Genomic DNA, 21,328 nt, shown 5'->3' on the forward strand with positions numbered 1-21,328 from the left:
GTACAATAGGCCGCAGTGTGGTTTACAATATTGAGTGGGTAGTAGGTTAGGTCTGGACACCTAACAATAATACGTAGTTATTACCTCCCATGGAATCTTCAGAGCACCACAGATACCAGCCCCTCTAGCAAGAGCACTGCAAAGATTAATTGTGTTAAAAGGCATAGTAATTTCCTCCAGTCCCTCACACAAGCTAATGAAACATTCTTGTTGCTTTTATGAGAACTGGCTGATACAACAGTGAGCTGTAAACCAAAGCTCCTCGCCAGGGCCTCTAGGCTTGAAGTCTTACACATCTTACAGATCATCCTTCATGTCACACCAAAAATACAATTGAAATTCTCTTATGATAAAGGACTTGAATGTTGTCTGTTTGATATGTCTGTGTATTGATTTTCTAAGTTGTATTTCTCCAATTCAAGTGAGATTTGTGAGATGTATTTTTGTTTGAAGGACAGCTGGCTACCAGAGCACAGAAAGGATAAGTGTAAGCAATAATTTTGTCTATTGTGATATATTGTGCTAGTAAATAATAGAGAGCAATTACCAGCTGAAAGTTGGGAACTAAATACAATAACTTGTAGTAGCATCCAATCACATATTCTGTCAGGCATGCCACAAGTAAAAACAATAAACCAGCTTCATAAAGAAAATGTTAAATATTGCTCCTTGTTTGCATAAGATTAAAAATGAGAAATCAGGCATAATCCCCCCAAAATTTACATTAATATGATCATATATCAGACTATGCCAGTGACTACAGAGCATCACACATCTGAAAAATGGATTGTTTTATCCAGTTTCAAGTTTATTGTGGTTATGTTGCCATTAGTTTGAAATGGAAGATTTAACTTACTTTGCTGTCTTATTAGATTGATGTTCCAGAAGAAGCCAACAGGAAAAAAATACCCTCTTCATCACGATGTATTAAGTGAGTCAGATAAATCTTATTTTCTTTCTCATGTTGATTTACAAGGAAGTAAGAAGAAAAAGATCAACTGTGAAGCAGGTGCTGTCAGCACTGAGGTTTATACAGTCAAGAATTTATTCACCAAAATATATTTTGAAAATTAAAATATGTGTTTTTAAAAACAGAATATTTATGATGTTTTAATAAAACTCAGGTGAAGAAAGCCTAAAATCTCACTTTCGTGAAAATTGGTTACAGAAACCACAAAGCAATCTGATTAACCTCAGCAGCATTGTACGCTCCTCCCTTTGCTCCAGGCCTTGCTCCTTTCTTCCAGTATCCTCATAAGATGGAACAGGGTAGGGCTCCTAATCATTTGAAAGAACAAGATAAAATGGGACAGAATATAGACGTACTTCAGGAGATAAATATGTCTGTCTATCAGTCCACCCATCCTTAAAGTGTATAGCTGTACGGGTGAATCTGAAGTTCCCCAGATCAAATTATCACATGTATTTCCAGCACTTTCATTTCTGTTTTTCAAACAATTTGTACAAATATTTGTGGGTAAGAGACGATCTTTCTTGCTGCTTTTTCTCAGTGATGATTTATTGAATTTCATAATCATTCATTCCAGCAATTAAAGCCAATTCAGGTGGAGGCAGGAGCAACTAGTATGAGAGGGATCATTCCGTTTGTTTTTTTGATAAAGCTTGGTTTGGCATAAACATAACCCTCTTTTTAAAAACTGCTTCTGCAACTTAGAAAGAAACACAAAGTGCCAGCTCTGTCCCAAAAGACACATCTTTGCAAAGATATGAGTGGGGGACAGGGGTGGGAGTCAAACTTCTTACACTGGCCATATGTTATATGCCATGATGCTATAGAAAGAATTAAAGCCTATTACTGCTTTTTTTCCAACATGGTATTTCTGAAAAATATTTTCTTAGAGTAATTTCTTAAATTTAATTTATTAGTTTGTTATATTGTTAAATCTATTTGAGCTGGGGGGGGGCAATAATTAGGTTTTTTTCAGTATTGTACCAAAGTATGCAAAATTTATCAGATGCATTGGTGTTCCTTTCTTTCATAGGTAAGTTATTTCCCATATATATATCCTATGGGGGTAGATTTTACAGAACAAAGTATGTCAAAGAAGATAAAAACGATCTTCTTCCTATGAAACCTCCATGTATTTGGGACATATATACAGCACCCACCCCCACCCATGTTTGATTGCATCTAAATGGGATGCTAGCTCAAAAAACAATCAAACTCTTGAAAAATGTGTATCAGGACACTTACTTGGATATAGGCAAAGATATGAAGTGGGACAGATGGCCCAAAACCAAGGTTTCTTAGTGTTGTTTGGAAGAGAAATAGGGTCTTTTGCAAAATACTCTTTAACAGTCAGGAATTGAGCATGCAGAAGTTGCATCTGGCTCAACCCAGACTCTGTACTCATCCTCCTCAGAAAGCAGAGATAAGAACCAGGGTTAGACCCCAATTTTCCACCTGTTCTATCTTCAGTGCATTCTTTTATCATTTTAATTAAACTATCAATTGATATGTTGGACCATGCTGCCTTATTATTAAGTGGACACTAATAATAATAAAGAAGCAAAGTAATCTTCTCTTTTGTTTGTGCAGAGGTCCAAGATGTCTAGCGCGATTTGAATACATTGGAGATCAGAAAGATGAGCTCAGTTTTTCAGAAGGTGAAACCATTATCCTGAAAGAATATGTAAATGAAGAGTGGGCCAAAGGAGAGCTCAGAGGCACATCTGGAATTTTCCCCTTGAACTTTGTGGAAGTAATTGAAGATCTGCCTGGAACAGGTATGAATAGGTCTGCAAAAATCTTCAAGAACATATCGGGCTTCAGGCATGTAGGCAGCATATAGGAGAAAATTCCAGAACAGTGAATGCAGGGAGGTAGAAAAAGAGAGAAGACAGGTTAAAAAAAAAATCAAAAATCTTAAGAAGCTGTTCTTAATAGTGACTTTGAATATCTAAAATCCCTATAATTAATAATGTTTTGAATAGTCACTGCTGCTATTCTAACTTGTGCTTTACTTTATGTAGGTACAGAAGCAGCACTGAAGAACAAGGTGGAGGTTTCTTCTTCCCTTCCTCAGGTAATAAAATTTTATAGGTTAGGGCCAGAATTTACATAGCAGTTTCACAGATTTACAGAGACTCTCTATTATAATGCCAGACTAGCTGAATGTAACACAAATCCCACAGCACACAATGCTGTGTGGTCACATCTTGAATTCTGTCATTTGGCCTAAACTGATTGAATTCATAGCTTGAAAAATTAACAAAAGTAAAGTTTTATCTTTTGTGCTTAAGGAAATTCTTGCTAGCTCCATTTTAAGTATTGCTGCAGTGATCTAATTTTGAATTCATTAATCCTTCTCCCTGCCACCAGCGATAAAAAGGGATGTGCCTGAGCCAAGATGAAATTCTGTGGTGGTGGTTGCTGAAATGCCATTCTAGTGTACATCTGCAGCGACACGATTGCATGGGAGAAAGTCAGGACGCCCACGTTCTGTACAGCTGCTTTCTGCACTATCCATCGGCTTTTGGGCTCCATTTAACGTTCCTAAAATTAATGCATTTCCTCTGTTCACTTGAATAGACCAGCAGATGCTCGGTACAGTGGTGCGAAGCGCTTCATGATTTTACAGCAGAAACCAAAGATGATCTGTCCTTTAAAAAGGGAGACTACATCCAAATACTGGAACAAGTAGATTTGGAGTGGTATAGAGGAAGACTAAATGGAAAGGAAGGGATTTTCCCAGCAGTTTTTGTTCAGACCTGCTCAGGTACAGTGCTCCTACTAAATGGCAATTCACTGTTCCTTGGGTTGTGACAGTCATGACAGAGTTCTGGGAGAACCCAACTACTCCTTTGGATTAGCAAGCCCCACACCGCCACAGTCTTTAATATTCTAAAGCTAAGCTAAGTTTTGAACTGCCCCCTCTAATAATGGCAATATGATGTCCTAGTCAGTAAGTAATGTGGGAGGTGACACAGACTCTGGGATGTTTTCAACTGTGGTTTGGGCACAGGCAAAACAGCACCATTGAGCCACCTTTAGGAATAAATCACAGGTACTGATGCTGCCTCATCTTCAAGCACAAAGAGGAGAAGATAGCTCTTATTAGATATCACTACTGGAAAGTTCAAGTACGTAAAATTTAGTCCTCTTGAAAGCAGAACTGTGAGACTCTATTAGTACTGTAAAATGAACCAGTGTCAGTGGAGTTTTTTATTCCAGTAGGACAGTGAGTTTCTTACAGCAGTAGCAACAACATTTGGACACCCTGTAGCACAGTAATGGGGAGAAAACATAAGAATGAGAGAGAACTTCTCCAGAAACAGAGATTTATTTCATGCCAATCCAAATAACTTCTCTTGTCCATGTTCTGCAGCCAGGGTAGAGCTGTCACAGTCTGGGGGAGGGAAGAAAGGAAAAGCCAGAGCTCTTTATGATTTTCATGGAGAAAACGAAGATGAGCTTTCCTTCAAAGTAAGTACCTCTCTTAGACCAATTTCCAAGAGGGAGGTCTTACACTCCTTAAAGAGTGCTAAAAAATAAGATTTATCCACTGTGAAAATAGGCTTGAAACAAGAATGAAGCACATAGAATATGCACATTTGATAAAGGGCCTCTAAAAAAACTTTTTGCCCTTACCACTGCTGTTTCATATTGGCAAAATCTTCATTCAAGACACTGAAAAGAGATCAGGAGCTGCAGAATTCCTCTGACTTCTCTGATCTAGTAAACATGACAAGACAAACCAACCTCATATTGCAGTTCTTGATCAGTTGATCTGGTCAACAGAGCCTGTTTTTTTGACTCGAAAGACAGCAGTGAGAAGGAGGATAATAGTGTGAGTGCCAGTGCTGCAGCAGCCAGGCCTCTAAGGGACACCAAGTACAGCAAAATCTTAAATTGGCAACACAATACATAGTTGCTGTGCAAACAAGGGGAAAAATTAATACTTGCTGGGTGCCCAGATCATATTAAGCATGAACAAGAAACAGAGTGCCCTTGAGATTCAAAGTCATGATTTAGGTAACTGTGGCCTCAAAAGCAAATTTCTGAGGAACAGTAGACTTTCACAAGCAGGCCCAAAAGCGTGTCTTACAGGTTGAAACACACAGTATTTTCTAAAACTAGCAAAACAGTTCGTTTCAGCATTAGCAGTGTGCAATGTTGAAAGGATAGATGATTCTTTAAAGAGAAAAGGGGAACAATGGTACTGGAAGAAAGGCCAGGGCCATAACAGCACTTCCGATGAAGAGTGTGGCACGGGACAGTGAAAACTGGAACAAGGACCAAACACAGGAGCTGCAGTTTAAATGGCCACACCGAGCTCTTAGATTATTGCTTTTCCTTTTTGGGAAAGGAAGCTTTCCAAAGACAAGAGGGAAGTTTCCAAGTGCTAGAAAATATTGGGACTAAAAAAGAAAATGTTTCCAGGGTTTCAAGAAGAGAAACTCTCAGAGCAGGGAAACACACACAAATAACAAGTGGCTTGTGAGCCAGCTTTTACCATACCTGCCTACCTGGAGGGCTTAAGCAACTCGCAAAGTTATCCAGCAGTGCTCTTTTGTCCCTCCAAAGGTTTTTCCCCATAGACAAGTATTTACCCTAAGAGAAGCTTCAACTGGTTTTGGCAAACAACCTCCAAGAGATATAACCAACAGAAGAGACTGGCCACATCTCTTCTATTTGATTGATATTAATTGCCTCTAAATAAGTCCAGCTATGCATGCATTAACATTGCACAGTAAGCTGTACTGACTCATATTACTCCTTCTCTTACAGGCAGGTGATATGATAACAGAGCTGGAATCTGTAGATGAGGACTGGATGAGTGGAGAGATACAAGGAAGGTCTGGGATATTTCCTAAGAACTTTGTTCAGATTTTAAAAACACCATGAAGTGTTGCCTCTCTTTGTACTCCCTGCATGTGGGAGAGAATGTTTTCTACCCTAAAGGCACAGCAAAGGCATCAACGTGTGTTGACTATCAATGTTTTGCACTACTTTTTCTTGACAGTCATACTAGTGTCTTTAAGTCAAATAAGAACATTTTAGTCCTTTGTGACAGTGTATGTAGTCATGTTTCATGAATGCTCTGAGAGCAAAACAAGCAGGATTTTTAGCGGTTTCCAACTAGGGAAATATTGTGGTGCAACACCATTTTAACTTATATAGCATTCTAGTATGTTTACTATCTGGTATTGCATTTATCCTGCACAAAGTCTGCATAAAGTAAACTGCTTTGGGCTTCTTTAAAAACTTTTTAAAATCCAAATTTAAAGAATTGTTTTAATATATAATTACTACACTCAGTATGTAGATGGAATTTGATATTCAGGTTTCCTTACTGCTTGAGTTCCACGTTAGCAGTAGAATCCACTTGTTTGTTTTATGACTTAGAGGACAAGAAAAATAACTGGTATTTCATAGTAGAAAGGTATCAAATCTAATACTGGTAAGAGGGAAAACTCAGAAATAAATCCTTGTGTAGTATTCTTCTATTCCTAGCCCAAGCTGCTCATACAGCAAGATCACAGAAGTAAGATTTTTAAGTATTTTGCCTTTTACAAGTACTGTTTAAATTGGTATGAATCATCTTCAACCTTCCTCCCTTTCCCCAAAATACTTTCCAGGTACAGGTTTAGATTTTTCTACTGCCCACTGTTCTTCAAGCACCATCATGCCCTTCTTTCCCATCAGAGGATAGTTGTGACAGACAGCATTTACTGAGCTTTCTCAGATCCCATCCATGGAGTAGCTGCACTATTCCAAATATTTGCCCCTCCACTCCCGTCATGCAAGTGGAAAGCCAGTCTTCACTCAGTCTGTATTTCATTTGTCACTCAAGCACTGGAACATACCTCAGTAACACTATTCCTAACCTTAACATGAAGGGTATTACGCAGCCTTGGTTTTAGCTTTCAGCAGACGTGGGATTAGTTTCCAGTTTGTTACCACATACCAGCTATACTGAGCATCATCATAAATGGTCTGTCAAGACATTAAGGAAAACATGCCTGGCAAGAGGTTACTCCAAGCAGTATTAACCAAGGCAATTAGTAAAATGTAGCAGTGTGGCTCGACTGATAAACTAAGACAGACACGACTGAGGAAGCTTCACATTATAGGAACTTCTGGTAGTAAATTAATTTTTGTAACACTTGGCTTCTGACAAAGTATTTAAATGGCATCTAACTCCATCAGACTGGAATAGAAAACATTATGCTGCAGTTGGCTCTTTCACTGCTGACAGTATTCCATCATTTCTGTACTATATAACAAAGAGAAACCAGTAAGCTGTTTGCACGAGTCATTACTTCAGAGAGCTGCAGGTCACGAGGTATGAAGATATCCTCAACAAGACTTTTCTTTTTGGGTCTGGCAGTTCAGGTTGCAGGAGGGCCAACAGTTGAGTGGTGAATGGAGACTGGAAACCAGCATCATGATTGACCTTGAGACAGTTTTGACTTGTCTGCCTACAGCTTTATCAGTATGAGCTCTAAGCATCACAGCAATAGGTCCCTGCTGCTGCAGGAGATCAAGGTGCATCTAAATAGATGCCTAAGCAGGCTCACAGCCAAAACTGAACTGAGGAACTCCCCCTGAGCAGGGAATGGGCATCCAGTCCCGGTAGCCGACTAGGGCTCACCTGAAACAAGCCTGAGGAATGTGCAGCACAGACATGAGGTCCTCAGCACCACTGCACGCAGCAGAGTCACAGTTAGGCCACAGAACTTGAACAGACACCGGCATTTTCCCCCTGATTTTTCTTCTGTTGTGTATTTAAACTGCACTGATACCATATCTACAACCGAGAGATGAAGATCGCACAAAGTTTTGATGAGCTGAGAACTGGACTTCTGCTTCCATTAAGGTTATTAATATTATAAATCAATTCTAAATTATGTGCCATTCTAGGAGGGAAAAACAATGTGTACAGCAATTACTCAGTTTTAGCATCCCCTCAAGCCTAACTGAAACTCCTGTGGAATCAAACTTAGACATAAACCACTGCCCAAGCTGTCCTGCCAAGAGATGCTAAAACTTCTTGTTGCTTATTCCAGTAAAACACCATCTCCTAGAGAATACCTATGCCCTCCAAAGACATACTGTATCAGTGTAGCAGTAGACGAGATTTAAGTGTATGATGTTTACTTATTGTCTGGCAGTTTTCTAAAATTTTGATACAAGTCTCAAAAGTAGAATCGATTTTTTTATATTTTTTTTTTCAATTTCCTTCTTCCCATTTTTGTAATGTGTATTGACCAGTTGTTTTTGTAACTCCCACTGAATGTTTCGAGGCAGTGCCTATCCGCAGACCCGACCACTCTGCTGTATGTTAATCATCTCCTCCCTGTGGGGCGGGGCAGGGCAGGGAGAGCAGCAAGGCCTTCTATTCACAGCACCGAGTGCCATCTAAGGGCTGCTCGCATCGCTGCAGGCAGCTGAAACAGCGCCTTCGTGAACACTGAAACAAGTGAGATGCTTGGCTTTTACAGGAGAGGATTTTCTTGAGACGATGCCCAACACCACCATGAGACTGCCAGCAGATCATGATGACATTCCTAAGGTGTACAAAAAACCAGGAATGAGGTGGAGCACAAATCTTAACTGCAATATAGTAGCAAATTTCAGCTGTAACCTTGAAATTCAGCTAGACCCCCGTGCATTAGTATAATAATAAAAGTCTCATTTGTCAAAATACTGTTTGACCCACTCTCTGGAAATATCTTCAGGAAGACATCTTTGTTCTGTGTACAATTAACAGTGTCCTAAATATACCTTTGTTAAGTCCAGTAAGTTTGTTATGGTACCTCTGTAAATTAAGAATGTATTTAACCAATAAAATTTTTGTAATTAAGTCATGCTGGCATTTTAATTGTCTTATGCTGTGGAGAGCTGAGCTTTCCACTTGGCAGTTTTACGGATCTCATTCTGCTCATATAGTTCACCCAGCTGCAAAGGAACACCCAACCCCCAGACAAATAATACCAATAATAATCAGACAAATAATATTGCATCCGTTTTCAAGTAGTCCAAACCCCTCAGCGAGTCTGGACGGCTTTAACAGAGTTTATTCAAGCCTTTGGACTCGGGTACATTCCACAAGTACCACCTGCAGAATCTGTGGCACTTGCTACCTACAGCAACCAGCTGTCACCGCAGGGTGTCACACGTGGTGCGGCTCTCGCTGTGCCAAAATTACTTGTGCTGATGAGCAGTTCTGCTCGTGATTTTGGTGTGCTCTGCTGACACCATGATTTTTCAGCTGGTATTTGCTGAGAGAATACAGATGCAGCACAAAACATTCCTTTCTGCTTGCTTCCCCCCCCCCCCATCCAAAATCCTATTACAAACGTACATACATATGTATGTACGTACATACATACCCAGGGCCCCTACACAGCAGTGCTGGCAGTGCAGTGTTCAAAAACGTAATTTTAAAAGCCTGAAAAAAGGCAAGTTCTTGTTCTTTCTCCAAATCCTCTCAGGCTGAAGGAGAAAGTAACAGTAACCAAGACATACAAGTTTTCAGAGCATGAGCTCAGAAACCACCTCAGGATTCCTAACTCTCCCAGCCTACAGAAAACAGGGCCAGCTGCAGCCCCTAACGATTTGCTTGATGGAACCACTGCTAAGCAGAGGAAGCAGCCAACACACGGCTGTGCATAACTGACAGCTCTGACAGTCCTTACGCCAGTCCAGGGCTTGAACAGATACACACACACCTCTGCATGTGCACAGCTGCACTGGAACGTGCTGTAGTAGGCTCAAGGGTTTCCAACCTCTCACCACACTTACCACTCCACATCACAGTTTGTTTTTCTAACTCTGGTGAAAAGTTCTCACTTTTACTAGAGAAGTGAAGGGGTGTTTGTTGCATCTTATGGCTTCAAACATATGACTGTCTGGGACTCCTCGAGGCGGATGACACCTGCCTCAGCAGTGCTGATGGGAAGAGCAAAGCAGAGAGTCAAAAGCAGAACGATTCCTTTCTCCTGTTACAAGATTGTGAGTGTTGAGCACTCACTACACTTCCACTACATCAACTGGAAAAAGCAGAACGCATGGTAAATTTTAACTTGGAATCACAACATGAAATTACATCACCTGCAGTCTTCTGAAGTTTGAAAACATTATTTTCATTTTGCATATGATTTGGTGCAAACAAGAATTACCAACTAGGAAAAGGTGAAAATCCCCAACACAGAACACTACAGCCCTCATGGGTAGCAGGGCCCCTCTCCTCTTCCTTTAGTAACTGGCTGAAACAGTAATATTTCACTATTTCCCTCCATTTCTTATCCTATGCTATATGACAACCGACTGCAGGATCTGCAGCTCTCATTGACCTCCCCTTTTTGTTCTCAGATTTTAAATCAGAAACTTACCAAACATTTCACAGGACTAATTCTAAACATGTTCATAGCACAAAAAACTCATTTCAGCTAGAAAAAACATCTTCCATTTTGAAGCCTGAGCAAGAAAAAATGCTATCAGATAATTAACAGTTTTCTTAAACTAAATCAGCGAATCCCTTAAAGTATGCTTTGTTTTCAAAACACAGACCATTGTCTTTTTACAGTATAATTTTTCCTCCTGAAGTGTCACAGGTTTTTCAGCCATGATTTCAGTTACTCCTCAGTTCTGACAGAGGTTAAAAACCAACATGCAACCCCGTACTGCTTTTGAGCATGCTCTGCATTTCTGTACTGCTCAAAATAAACACTGCTTCCATAATCATAACTACAACTTTAAGATATTTAAACAACTTTTGATTATGGGGGACCGCATCTATTCCACAAGAGGTTGTATTAAATTACCACCAGGAAGCTTAAATATATACATGTAATGTTTAAGCAAGTAGTCCAAATAAATCCCAAAGACTTCCCTGTAATAAAAAATTCTGAAACAATAGAAAAATTCTGAAACAGTAGCCCCATTTTTCCTGTACGATGCTCCTCTTTGAGGCAGCTCTCACTAATGCAACCTCTGCAAACATACACAAGATTTCTTTTGTGAGGACCAGAATTATTGGAAAAACCAACATACAGAATCCACAAAAAGGACAACTCCCTTTCCACCCATCTTGCAACACCAATCATGAAAACCACGTCTCCAACACAAATGCTTTTTTCTTTTTTTCAAACCAAGACAACAGGGTTTACCTTACTGAAAACCCATCCACACATCCAGCACCAATACTGTCCAGTAGCAATACAGGCAACCAAACATCAGTTCTGTGTATTAAAACTTTTATTTTCCACCAATTTTTAGTTTCAGACAGATTCTTGCACGGGCGGCTCATATCCATCGGCTCGCTCTACTTTAGTGCCTGCCTCATCCCCAGAGGGCTTTCCAGCACCGCCACCTTCACCATGCAGCTCCATCAGCTTGCCCACTAAAAAGAAGCAGCAACACAAATAGTGAGAGATGCACCTGTTTAAACAGTTTTAAATTACTCAACTGCTCATCATACACAAACCACCAGAACATTTAATACAGGTACGACCAAGTCCACTCCAGAAAGCTCACGGAAGGAGATGACGCTGCTGCAGTTAACTGACGGTCAGACGGAAACAAGACTGAATGAAGGGCAACATAACACAACTACAAATTAAACTTTTTTCTAAAAAGACTTGAACTCAAGAACCTGCTACTGCATTACATGGGAATGTCAGAAAATGGGAAAATAGAATCATTCCACATCATTTGGGACCGAAACATTTTGTCATCATTCATTCCCAAGGCAAAGCCTTTAACTGTTCAGCAGCAGTTTCAGGTGAGAATTTTAAAAGCTCTGAACTCAGTGCTCACTGCTTGGCTTTCAGTCCTGGAAGCCACAAAGTCAGACGAAGACACACCCATTCAATACTACAGCTACAGAAGTCCATGATGCTGCTGTATCTTTATCCGAAAGCAAACGCATTTAAAGTGACTGCTTCCCACATCCTCCTCCAGGAACAGCCAACATCTGCAGTAACCAACTTACATTCGAACTTGGGCTTCTTCAGCATCTTAACCTTGCGGACGTAGACGTCGTGCAGAGGGTAAATGGACTGACAGGCCTTCTCGATGTCCTTGCCAATGCTGTCTGGGATCCTGAGAAACCACAGAGCACAGTGGTGCCACAACGTTAAAAACTCTGCCTGCTTCTTCATCAGCAACACGGGCTTAAAAAAATCTTTAAGAGTACAAAATAACCTACTGAAGTTCACATCATTAATGTGAACATTTTTCTTCAGGTACGTTTAGATTCTAAGACATTTCCCTTGCAGTGTTAGAAGGAGCATAGGGGCAAAAGCATGCCCATTTTGAGAGCAAATCTCCAATCAAACTTTAGGAAGCAAACATCACACTTTGGAAAACTTTCTTCTACCAGAAGAACCAAGAACAGTCATAGCCCCAGCTGATGAGAATTACAACTTTGGTCTGCAGAACCACAAATCCTCTGTAAAATCTGCACGATTTTACATTTATGCAAATGTGACAGTGGGTACAAGTCAAACAGGATGCAGAGACCAAGAGAAGCTGTCTGCAGAAAATGACCTCTGGCTTTCCAACATGAGGGGCATGTTCTGGTCTCTGCCAAATGGCACGTGAAGCACCAGCCTTCTCCAAGTTCTCAGCAACAACCAACCAACCACCAACCAACCAACCACTGAAACTACAGGGGAGAAAAACGAAACGCAGCCAGAGCTTACAGCTTATTGACAACTTCCTTCAGGTCATTGGTCTGCACCTCCCGGGTCATGATTTCCATCATCTTCCTGCGGATCTGCCGGACCTGCTGATGCTGGGCATAGGAGGTCTTGCGGATCTGGTTATTGCGCTTCTTGGTGAAGCCCACGCAGAAGAGGCGCAGCAGGTAACCGTCCGTGGTCTTGACATCGACGTGGGCTTCAATCATTGTCTGGAAAAGAAAGAGCCATTTACTCCCCCCTCCGTGACAAGAGAGGTTCCCCAACCCCACGAACCCGACATCATCAACACCCGCCACAGCCACCTCAAACACAGCTCCACAACGCTCCAGTGCTTCCCCCCCTTCCTAAAGGCTCCGGCACCAACACAGACCTTGCTGTTTACACACCTGCCATTTTTTGACCATGGAGCACATTTTGTCCCGGGTGAGGTCCATTCCATGGAAGTTGGTCAGACAATTCTTGCCCTGAACGTCCTCAGTGATCAGTTTGAATTTGCGGAAGGCAACCTCATCGTTCTGCAGGTCAGCCAGACTCACTTCGAACACACGGCCCTTCAGCCCATCAGAGGCAATTTCTGTGTGATGGAACAAAATGAAACACCTTCCATCAACATTAGGAGTGCACTGCTCAGATCAGACACCGAATTCCCATTGGATGTTTTCTCGTGGTGCTGATCACAGAATCACTAAGGCTGGAAAGGCCTCCAAGCTGGAGCCCAACCCCCGGGGATGCAATGCCAGGGCCTTGATGTGCTGCACTTCATTTGTGCCTTGAACCAGATCAAATCCACTCAAAGCCAAATACCAGGTTTTGTCAACTCTGGAAGGAATATTTCCAGGTGACTGTATCAGATGTGGGACATGAGCACCAGCGTGCCGCAGATTCCACCACGTAGAATAGTCTGGGTTGTTTTAAGTGGAACGAGTTGTGGAGTCTTGGAAATTATGAACCACAGTGAAAAGCAAAAACGCCACAGCAGAGATGAAGCAGCAACCAACGCCCCAGTCATTTCACAGCTCCCCCTCCAACAACCATTTCAACACTGGCTGATTCACACTTGGTTTACAGTGACCCTTATTTTACTTGTTTCGTGTGTTACAGTTCAAAGTAACGATCACCTTCATAACTGTAGTACAGTGTAACTATTTAGCCATTCTGCACAGCTAGGCTTCCTAAAATACTGATATCCCTATCCAGATCCCCTGCATCCCTAACAGAGGTTTCCTTTTCCTAAGGTGTGCCAGATCCTATAAAAACAACTTTACCACTCAGTGATACACACCCACACACACTCACGTTAAAATCAGCAATTCCAGCTCTCAACAGAGACAAGACACCTTTACCCAAAAGCTTCAAATTTTAAGTCTCTTGGCACGCTGGTCGTCACGTTCCTGTTATGACCAAGGTGTCCTGTGGCACTGTCCCACATCTCCCCCTGTGACAGTCAGAACAACTCCTTAATTCTTTCCTCCAACTCACCAGGCTACCACCACAGCAGCTCCTGAGAAACTTCAGGCCTATCCTATCCTCCCATGGTTTGGTTTCTTGTACAAACAAGGACCCCACCGTACGAACTTCCCTGCAACTAAGCTCATTTATTCAAACAACTTGCCCAACTCAAGAAAACTCACTCAAATCACCCAACTGAGCCAGAGGTGCCTGTTCTTTTTATAACTTACAGGTTCGTATTATTACGAGCAAAATCTACTTGTCAGCATTTCTTTAACCGAGTGCCGCCTGGAGCCAGCACACGGAGCAGACACATGGGCCTCTACCGCACGAACCCCAACTACTCACTAGTTCCTTGGGTCCTGGTGACGAGTGTCTTCCCGATGTTTCGGATATTGAACATCGCAGGTGCTTTGACATCGTACCAGTCCTTCTTGGAGAAAGGATCGACCCTTAAATCGAACGAAGGAAAAAGATTTTTTTTTTAAAACGACTTTCTCGGGCCACGCCGGGCTTCAGTAAAGCCTCCCTGCCCACACGCCGCCCCTCCAGGCCCAGGCCCGCCCGGCCGCCGCCATGACAGCCCGGGGCCCGCTCCACCCGGGCCGCCGCCGCCATCCGCCATCCGCCGCGCATCGCCGGCATCCCGCCGCCGCGGCGCCTCCCCCGGCGCCCCGGGGCGCCGCCCGCCCGCGGCCCGGCCGCCCTGACGCGCTCACACTTTTTTCTTGGCGCCCTTCTTGCCGCCCTTGGTGAGGCGCTTGTTCTTGCCGACCGCCATGGTGCCGCCCGCGCCGCGAAAGGGCGGGACCTCCGCTCTCGCGAGATTTTACGAGACCGCCGCTCGCGCGAGACCCGCGAGCGCGGGGCCGCTTCGCGCCGGGCGGGGCCGAGGGGGGGGGGCACCGCCCTCCCCCGGGCAGTACCACAACCGGACGGAACCAACGGCGCGGGGGGGGCGGGGGGAGCGGCTCGGCGCGGCCGTGCCCGTGAGCGCCCCCGCCCGGCCCAGCCGCGCCCTGCGCCCCGCGGAGCGCCCGCACCGCGATCCCGGGGATCGGGGAGCCAGGAGCCACAGGGACGGGACTCGCTGCGCAGGCTCTGCCCGGAGAAAGGTGGGTGCCGCGGGGTAAAGAGTTGCATCTTTTATACAGTAAAGTTTACCCGAACCCGCCTATCTAATACGTGTTCTCCGCCTGCCGAATGCGCATCAGTTACGTTTCCTTCCTGGTGCCTTCAAGCTGAATTATCTGTCCCCAGGCTGAGTCTTCTCGCCTTTTGTAAACGTAAATGGTGTCGTTGGAGAACTTCTACAGTAGAAGTTGCTTAATAAAGAAAAGAGCTTTTGTGTTTTAAGCGTTGTGTAAGATTACGTCATACAAATAAATATGCGTTAGGTAGGCGGTTCGTGTAAACTTTACTGTATAAAAGATGTAACTTTTTACCCTATGGTGTGCTTGATATGTGGAAACCTTCACCTAGCACCCTGCGCAGAATAAGCAGTGTTTTCTTTCTAAACTAGTCTCTGTGCCTGTGTTTAGAGAGGTCCCAGAATCGGCAACATTCCCATGCCATGGGGCACCGAGGGAACAACCAGAAGTTGCTGGTCTGGGCTGCCTCTAGTGCCTCGACTGATGGCTCCTCTCGCCACAGGGCAGCAGGAGGCTCCGACCAGCCCACCTGGGATGGTGGGCAGGGATGAGAGAGGGAGATGTGGTGCCCAGGACAGCGCCAGGCAGTTGGGACTCCCAGGGACAAGAAAGGACCACAGGCTGTGGTTCATGAATAGGCATCACAGCAACCTCTGGGAAGGATACACTTGAGGGTCTGCCGGGTAGAATAGGCTCCAACACAGGTACCCGTGCCATGCCAGCTAGAGACAGCCCATTGCCAGACATCCAGGCTTGTTCCTCCTCCTGCAGACACCATCCCTTTTCCACCCATGCCAGGACAGTGGAAAGCAGAGGGTGTCCGGGGGGGTCATGATGAGACACAGTGGGCCTAGGACAGACAGGGGGGCAGCTCTGTGCTGTCCTGGGGGACAAGTAGGTCAAGTGACATGGTGACACACACTCAAAAGGAGCATCTCTCAGCTGCCCGTGGTTCTGAGGCCCACTCCTTGTCCTCCTTGAATCACTGGTGAACTCAGACTTGGCTGCTCATGTAGGAGAAGGGCAGCTGAGGGCTCCTGGGCACTTTCTCTCGTTTGCCACTTCCCATCATAGTCTCTATCATGTCTTTGGAGCAGAGGATGGATACCACTTGTACCCAGTGGTGACAGCCTCTCCTGGGCACTGCATGCCTCTCCCCCTGGAGGGGAGATGCTCTCCTTGGCGGTCCATCGGGATGGGGAAGGCAAAGGGATGGGTCTTTGGTGGGCTCAGGCTGGCTCCTGGTTCTTTGCTGTTCTCTGCCTCAGTGGAGTAGCCGGGAGCATATGAGGTAGCAGCGAGGCAAAATGCACTTCCCAGGATATGCACTTGCCCGCAAGGGGACACAGGGGAAAGGGACGCATAGCTCCTGAAGCACTGCAAGACAGCTGTAGATGTGCCACATCCTCCAAGAGGAGCAGGAGCATCTGTCAGCTGCCCTCGAGGTGATGCTGACATCCTGCCCCCACCAGGGAACTAGGTATCTTGCCCTGCCATCCAAATGGGCTGAGGTGTCCTGCCTCTCCTGGCACAGGTGGCCAAGGCCAGGATGCATGATCCAAGGCAACATGGGCAGGGGACACCAAGGGGATGTGCACAGACAGTCACGTGGTTCGTTAATGACTACCTAATGACCTTGGGGGGGGCCAAGAGGGTGAGTGGGGCCGCCTGGATACCTGTCTCTTCCCAGACATCCACTGGACCTTGCTCTTTGCTCTTCTGCCCCTCCTCCTGGATCCTTGCCCATTGGGCCCAGCTGGGGCCAGTATAAAAGATGTGCAGAGGAGTGGGAGGGATCCCGGAGACCCTGAGGCCATAAGGGAAACTGAGGCGCACACACAGGTGGGGGTGAGGGATGTGTAGGGGAATGTCTGTGGGAGGGGGCTGTGAAGAGCCCAAGCATTCAGTGGGGGAGGGAGGCTGCGTGTGGCGTCTGGGCGTTGGGGCAGGGACCCCATCCATAGGGGACCCAGGGGTCTGAGGAGCAGGTAGTTCTGTAGGGGACTGGGGCTTCTGGGGAGTGCATAACTCAGGTGTCCATGGGGTGTTCTATAGGGGATCCAGGCATCCAGGTGAGGCCATTTGTCATGGGGTGGGTCCCCATGCATTTAGAGGGGATTTGCAAGGGGCCCAGCTGTTTGGGAGGGGGAATTAGTCGAGAAATCAAGCACCCAGGGTAGGGTTTCCAGCTGGGGGACCAGAAGTCCGGATGGCCCTAACCCCGCTTCTCCACAGGTGTCCATGGCAGGCTGGGTGCTGTGCGCGACCCTGGTGCTGGCGGCACTGGCAGGGGCGGAGGGCGAGAGCCGCTACGAGAAGTTCCTGCGGCAGCACGTGGACTACCCGCGGACGTCCACGCTGGCGGCGCACCGCTACTGCGAGACCATGCTGGCACGGCGGCGGGTGACGGCCCAGGGGAGGCCCTGCAAGCCCTCCAACACCTTCGTGCACGCGCCGGCCCGGGATCTGGTGGCCGCCTGCTCCCAGGCGCCCGACGAGTCGGGGTTCCAGAGCACCCCCACGGCCCTGGGCATCACGACCTGCCGCCTGCGGGGTGGGGACACCCGCCCCCCCTGCGCCTACCGCGCCCGCCAGCTCCAGCACCACGTGCGGGTCTCCTGCCGCGACGGGCTGCCCGTGCACCTCGCCGGCACCCACGCGCCCCCGCAGTGAGCCTGGGCCTGCGGGGGCTGTAGGTGGGGATACGGATTCTCCCTCCCGCTGGAGGCTCCGTTAAATGCCTGAAATAAAGGAGGTGTCACAGGCCTGGGCTCCAGCATCAGCTTCTGGGGGAATCCGGCGATCTCACCCCTCTCTGGTTGCCCCTAAGCCCCTTGGGTGCCCCCAACCCTGTCCAAGGTGGACTTAGCCCCCCATGTGCCTTCTAAACCCCTGGGTTTTCCCAGCCTCATGGGTGTCCCATGGACTCCTAGGGTGTCTGATCTCTCCTGTGCTCTCTCTTCCTTTCTTAGGTACTCCACAACTCCTATAGGTTCCCCATAACCACCCCACTCCCCAGCTCAGGGTCCCCTGATCTCCTGGTTATGCACCCAGCTCTCTGCCTCAGTATCCTCACCCTTCAGGTGTCACATTGGTTCTCTGGATGCCCCATAGCTCCCACAGGGTCCCACAACTTCCCATGTGCCTCATAACCCCCTGTGTACCCCCAACTTCCCCCATGTCTGCCCCATAAATCATCAAGTGCCCCACAGTCCCCTCTCCCACACGCCTCTGACCCCATCTGTGGACTCTCTGTGGCTGAAGCTGCTTCAGGGCCCCCTTGGTGTCCTTATGGGACTGAGTCCTGGCTGGAGCCATACACAGCTCTGGATTATCACCCCCAGACACACACTGAGCACACACAGCACACATGAAACATGCACTGTGCACACAACATACAACCACACTCGCAACACAAAACATACAACACTCGCACCCCTGCTCCTACATATGACACATATACAGGCACATACACACAATACACATACACACACATACACAAGTATTTTCTTGGGTTTGGATGGAATTTCATGCATTTCAGCTTGTGTTCATCACCTCTTGTCCTTCATTCCTCCCTGTCAGTACTTACCAGTATACCTATAATCTCCCCCCTGCCTGAGCCTTCTCTTGTCCAGGCTGAACAGTCTTTGCTCTCTCAGCTTCTCCTCTGATCAGAGATGCTCCAGTCCCTTCATCACCATTAACCCCTTGCTGGACTCTTTCCAGTATGTCCATGTCTCTTGTGTACTGCTGACATCCAGGTGCTATGCTGCTCCAAAAAGGTAGCCCAAATGCACCCAGAAATTGTAGCAGAGGAGGAAAAAAAGTGCAGTGAATGGACTTCCTGACCCTTTTCTGTTGCTCCCTCTCTAAGATATCTCTTGCTCATGTGCCTTGAGTAACTCAGCTGCTCTTTTTCTGGAATTCAGCAGAAAGACACTTTGAGGGCTCCTCCATGGACTGGGGAGCTCCAGCTCTCAACACTGCCCCAGTGAGAAGAGCACCACTCCCTGTGCACTGGAGAGGAATTGGGGTATTTCAAGAGCATTTGGGGCATTCCTGGCCCAGCAACTTCCAGCAGACTCACTCCTCCACCCTGTGTTTTAACCACTGCATTTATTACTTAATTCCTTTCTCATTTAGGTACTTTCATGTCCTGTCTGTCACAGCCAAATGTAAGTTGTGAGGTTTGTGGTTGATTCTGCCTTGTAACACCACAGGGAGACACTATCATCTCTGCTTTGTGAGTGAGAGTTAAGTGGCTTTCCTAAGGTCACAGAGAAAGTCAGAGAAAGGAGCTCAGTTCAGGCCTCCTCAACCTGATTTAATAGCCTCCCTTCCCATTTACGTGCTTTTATCTGAAGAAAAGTTAAAGGTCCAACCAAAAATGCTTCCAGAACAGTGCTATATGCTACCAGAGTACTAGCCCTGAGTGGTATGTGCTCGAATTTTATTCCCAGAGTTTGCTCTGACAGTGGTCAGCCTGCCCTTCTCACCTGCTGTTTGTCAAACAATTATTTCCTTTACCAGGAACTGGCTGTTTCTTGTTTAGCACATGGAAATTAAGCAAATAATGCTGACTTGCATGCTTTGCTTCACTATGGCTCACATGCTTCCAGTGCCCAGCATTTGATGGTACAAAATGAGAGGCCGGAGCAGTGTGTTAATATTTGCAGTGCTACTGTGGAAATTTGTTTCTGCTTCCTGAAAAGCAAGGGCATTTTTTCAGAACCATAGCACTGCAAAGGCCTTCAAAAATATTTACTCAGCAAAGTCAATACCAGACTCCATGGATTTGGCAGAGTGAGTCCTGTGAAACCAGGCTGTTGCTGCATGCCATACATGCCAAAATTGACAGGGAAAAAGCTTCTCTCCAGTGTTATCACCTGCTCTTAAAATATGCCCTGCACAAATACAGCAAAATACAACTGGTTTTTCATGCAGCATTTGCTCTAATAATTTTTTCCATGGAGTTTTGGTCCTTGACCTTCTTATAACCAAATAATTCATCCAAGCTATGTGACAAGCTTTCCAAACATCATGACAGTTTGAAAAGCTCAGTGAAGCGTAGAAGCACTCATAGAAGTCAGACTTGATATACCTTTAAAGTCAAAATCTCTTTAATAAGCAGTTACTTCTCTAACTTTAGGCATTAATTTTGCTCTTTTAAATGAATAACACTAAATCTTTTGAAGAAATCATCAAAGGAAGGAGAAAACTTTACTTCTTCTACCCCTCCAATGTTATGTTTTTAGTTCCAGAAGGAAATACCAGGTATTCATATTCATTGTTTACATGCTTAAAATAAAGCAGGTATCAACTGAGATTTTAAATAATCCATTCTTTTTCCATTTGGATGTATGCTTTTTTTCATAGCTGTATCTCACTGAGAAGATCCAAATTGCATAGACTGATTTTCTTGAGATTTTTGCATGAAAATACTGCTGGTGGAATTATGGCAGCAATAGGAATGGGCTTCATGTGACCCTAGAGATGACTATTGAAATCACTTTCCAAGTCTGGCTCAAAAGAGGACCTTTTACTTTCTCATATGGCACATTTTTGAATGAATGTGCAATTTGAACAATTTAACCACAATGACTAATTTCTACCATCGTATTTCTATGGGTCTTTTTTTTTTTTTTTAACTGTTTCTTTATTTACTTGAAGAATGATTGTTTGGAGAGACTAGAGCTCTTCCTTTATCTCCAGTAAATGAAAAGACCCTGGAGCTTGGTTTGAGTGGTGGGCCATCCCTTGTCACTGAGAAGTGGCAGAACCCATCCTCACTTTCCTGTGACCAGGGGTTTAAATGCTGGCATGTTCCCACCACTGCCCTATAACAAGTGAGGCCAGAGCTGGAAAAAAACTAGCGCTTTCTGTGAAGGTCTGAACAGAGAGGAAGCAAAGAGAAAGGACCAAGCCTCCAGGAGTACCTGGGAATTTTGCTCTGAGCTGCATCCCAACATGCCATATGTGGAGCTCAAAGAGGATCTTATCTCACTCTTGATGTCTTCAAAGTATGTGATAATGGCCCAGGTGGCTGACAGAGC

General features: G+C 45.3%; 3 protein-coding genes and 1 non-coding gene across 5 annotated transcripts in view; 2 read left to right on the plus strand and 2 right to left on the minus strand.

The window, feature by feature from the left end:
* Positions 1-8,831, plus strand: part of SH3D19 (SH3 domain containing 19) — an 85,887-nt gene extending 77,056 nt beyond the window's left edge. For both annotated transcript variants that reach the window (XM_050338688.1, XM_050338690.1), the window contains 6 exons: positions 873-931; positions 2,561-2,748; positions 2,995-3,047; positions 3,554-3,740; positions 4,350-4,447; positions 5,753-8,831. In XM_050338688.1, the coding sequence (XP_050194645.1) occupies positions 873-931; positions 2,561-2,748; positions 2,995-3,047; positions 3,554-3,740; positions 4,350-4,447; positions 5,753-5,869 (702 nt within the window). In that variant the 3' untranslated portion in view covers positions 5,870-8,831. The remainder of the gene's footprint in view (positions 1-872; positions 932-2,560; positions 2,749-2,994; positions 3,048-3,553; positions 3,741-4,349; positions 4,448-5,752) is intronic.
* A 2,378-nt stretch (positions 8,832-11,209) lies between these two features.
* RPS3A (ribosomal protein S3A) lies at positions 11,210-14,981 on the minus strand. The gene is made up of 6 exons (XM_050338691.1): positions 14,844-14,981; positions 14,473-14,576; positions 13,062-13,249; positions 12,676-12,884; positions 11,964-12,073; positions 11,210-11,372 (listed from the first exon to the last, which is right to left on the minus strand). The coding sequence occupies exons 1-6, from the start codon at positions 14,903-14,905 to the stop codon at positions 11,251-11,253; spliced, it is 795 nt and encodes a 264-aa protein (XP_050194648.1). The 5' UTR covers positions 14,906-14,981; the 3' UTR covers positions 11,210-11,250.
* LOC126652208 (small nucleolar RNA SNORD73) lies at positions 11,645-11,714 on the minus strand. The gene has a single exon (XR_007631903.1). It is a non-coding gene; the product is annotated as a small nucleolar RNA SNORD73 (small nucleolar RNA).
* Positions 14,982-16,965: 1,984 nt separating the features above from the next.
* Positions 16,966-18,040, plus strand: LOC126652048 (ribonuclease CL2-like). The gene is made up of 2 exons (XM_050338581.1): positions 16,966-17,117; positions 17,511-18,040. The coding sequence occupies exon 2, from the start codon at positions 17,517-17,519 to the stop codon at positions 17,946-17,948; it is 432 nt and encodes a 143-aa protein (XP_050194538.1). The 5' UTR covers positions 16,966-17,117; positions 17,511-17,516; the 3' UTR covers positions 17,949-18,040.
* The last annotated feature ends 3,288 nt before the right edge of the window (positions 18,041-21,328 follow it).

This window comes from Myiozetetes cayanensis, unplaced genomic scaffold, assembly GCF_022539395.1.
Source record: "Myiozetetes cayanensis isolate MyiCay16 unplaced genomic scaffold, myiCay2020 scf7, whole genome shotgun sequence".
Taxonomy (NCBI): domain Eukaryota; kingdom Metazoa; phylum Chordata; class Aves; order Passeriformes; family Tyrannidae; genus Myiozetetes; species Myiozetetes cayanensis.

Bases quoted from the DNA above. Each gene is read 5' to 3' on its own strand.
- LOC126652048 (XM_050338581.1), top strand. From the start codon at position 17,517: ATGGCAGGCTGGGTGCTGTGCGCGACCCTGGTGCTGGCGGCACTGGCA.
- RPS3A (XM_050338691.1), bottom strand. From the start codon at position 14,905: ATGGCGGTCGGCAAGAACAAGCGCCTCACCAAGGGCGGCAAGAAGGGC. The intron at 12,885-13,061 runs GTGTGTAAACAG...TTTCTTTTCCAG, and splicing joins CCATGGTCAAAAAATGGCAG to ACAATGATTGAAGCCCACGT. The intron at 12,074-12,675 runs GTAAGCTCTGGC...GTGGTTTCTCAG, and splicing joins AAGGAAGTTGTCAATAAGCT to GATCCCAGACAGCATTGGCA.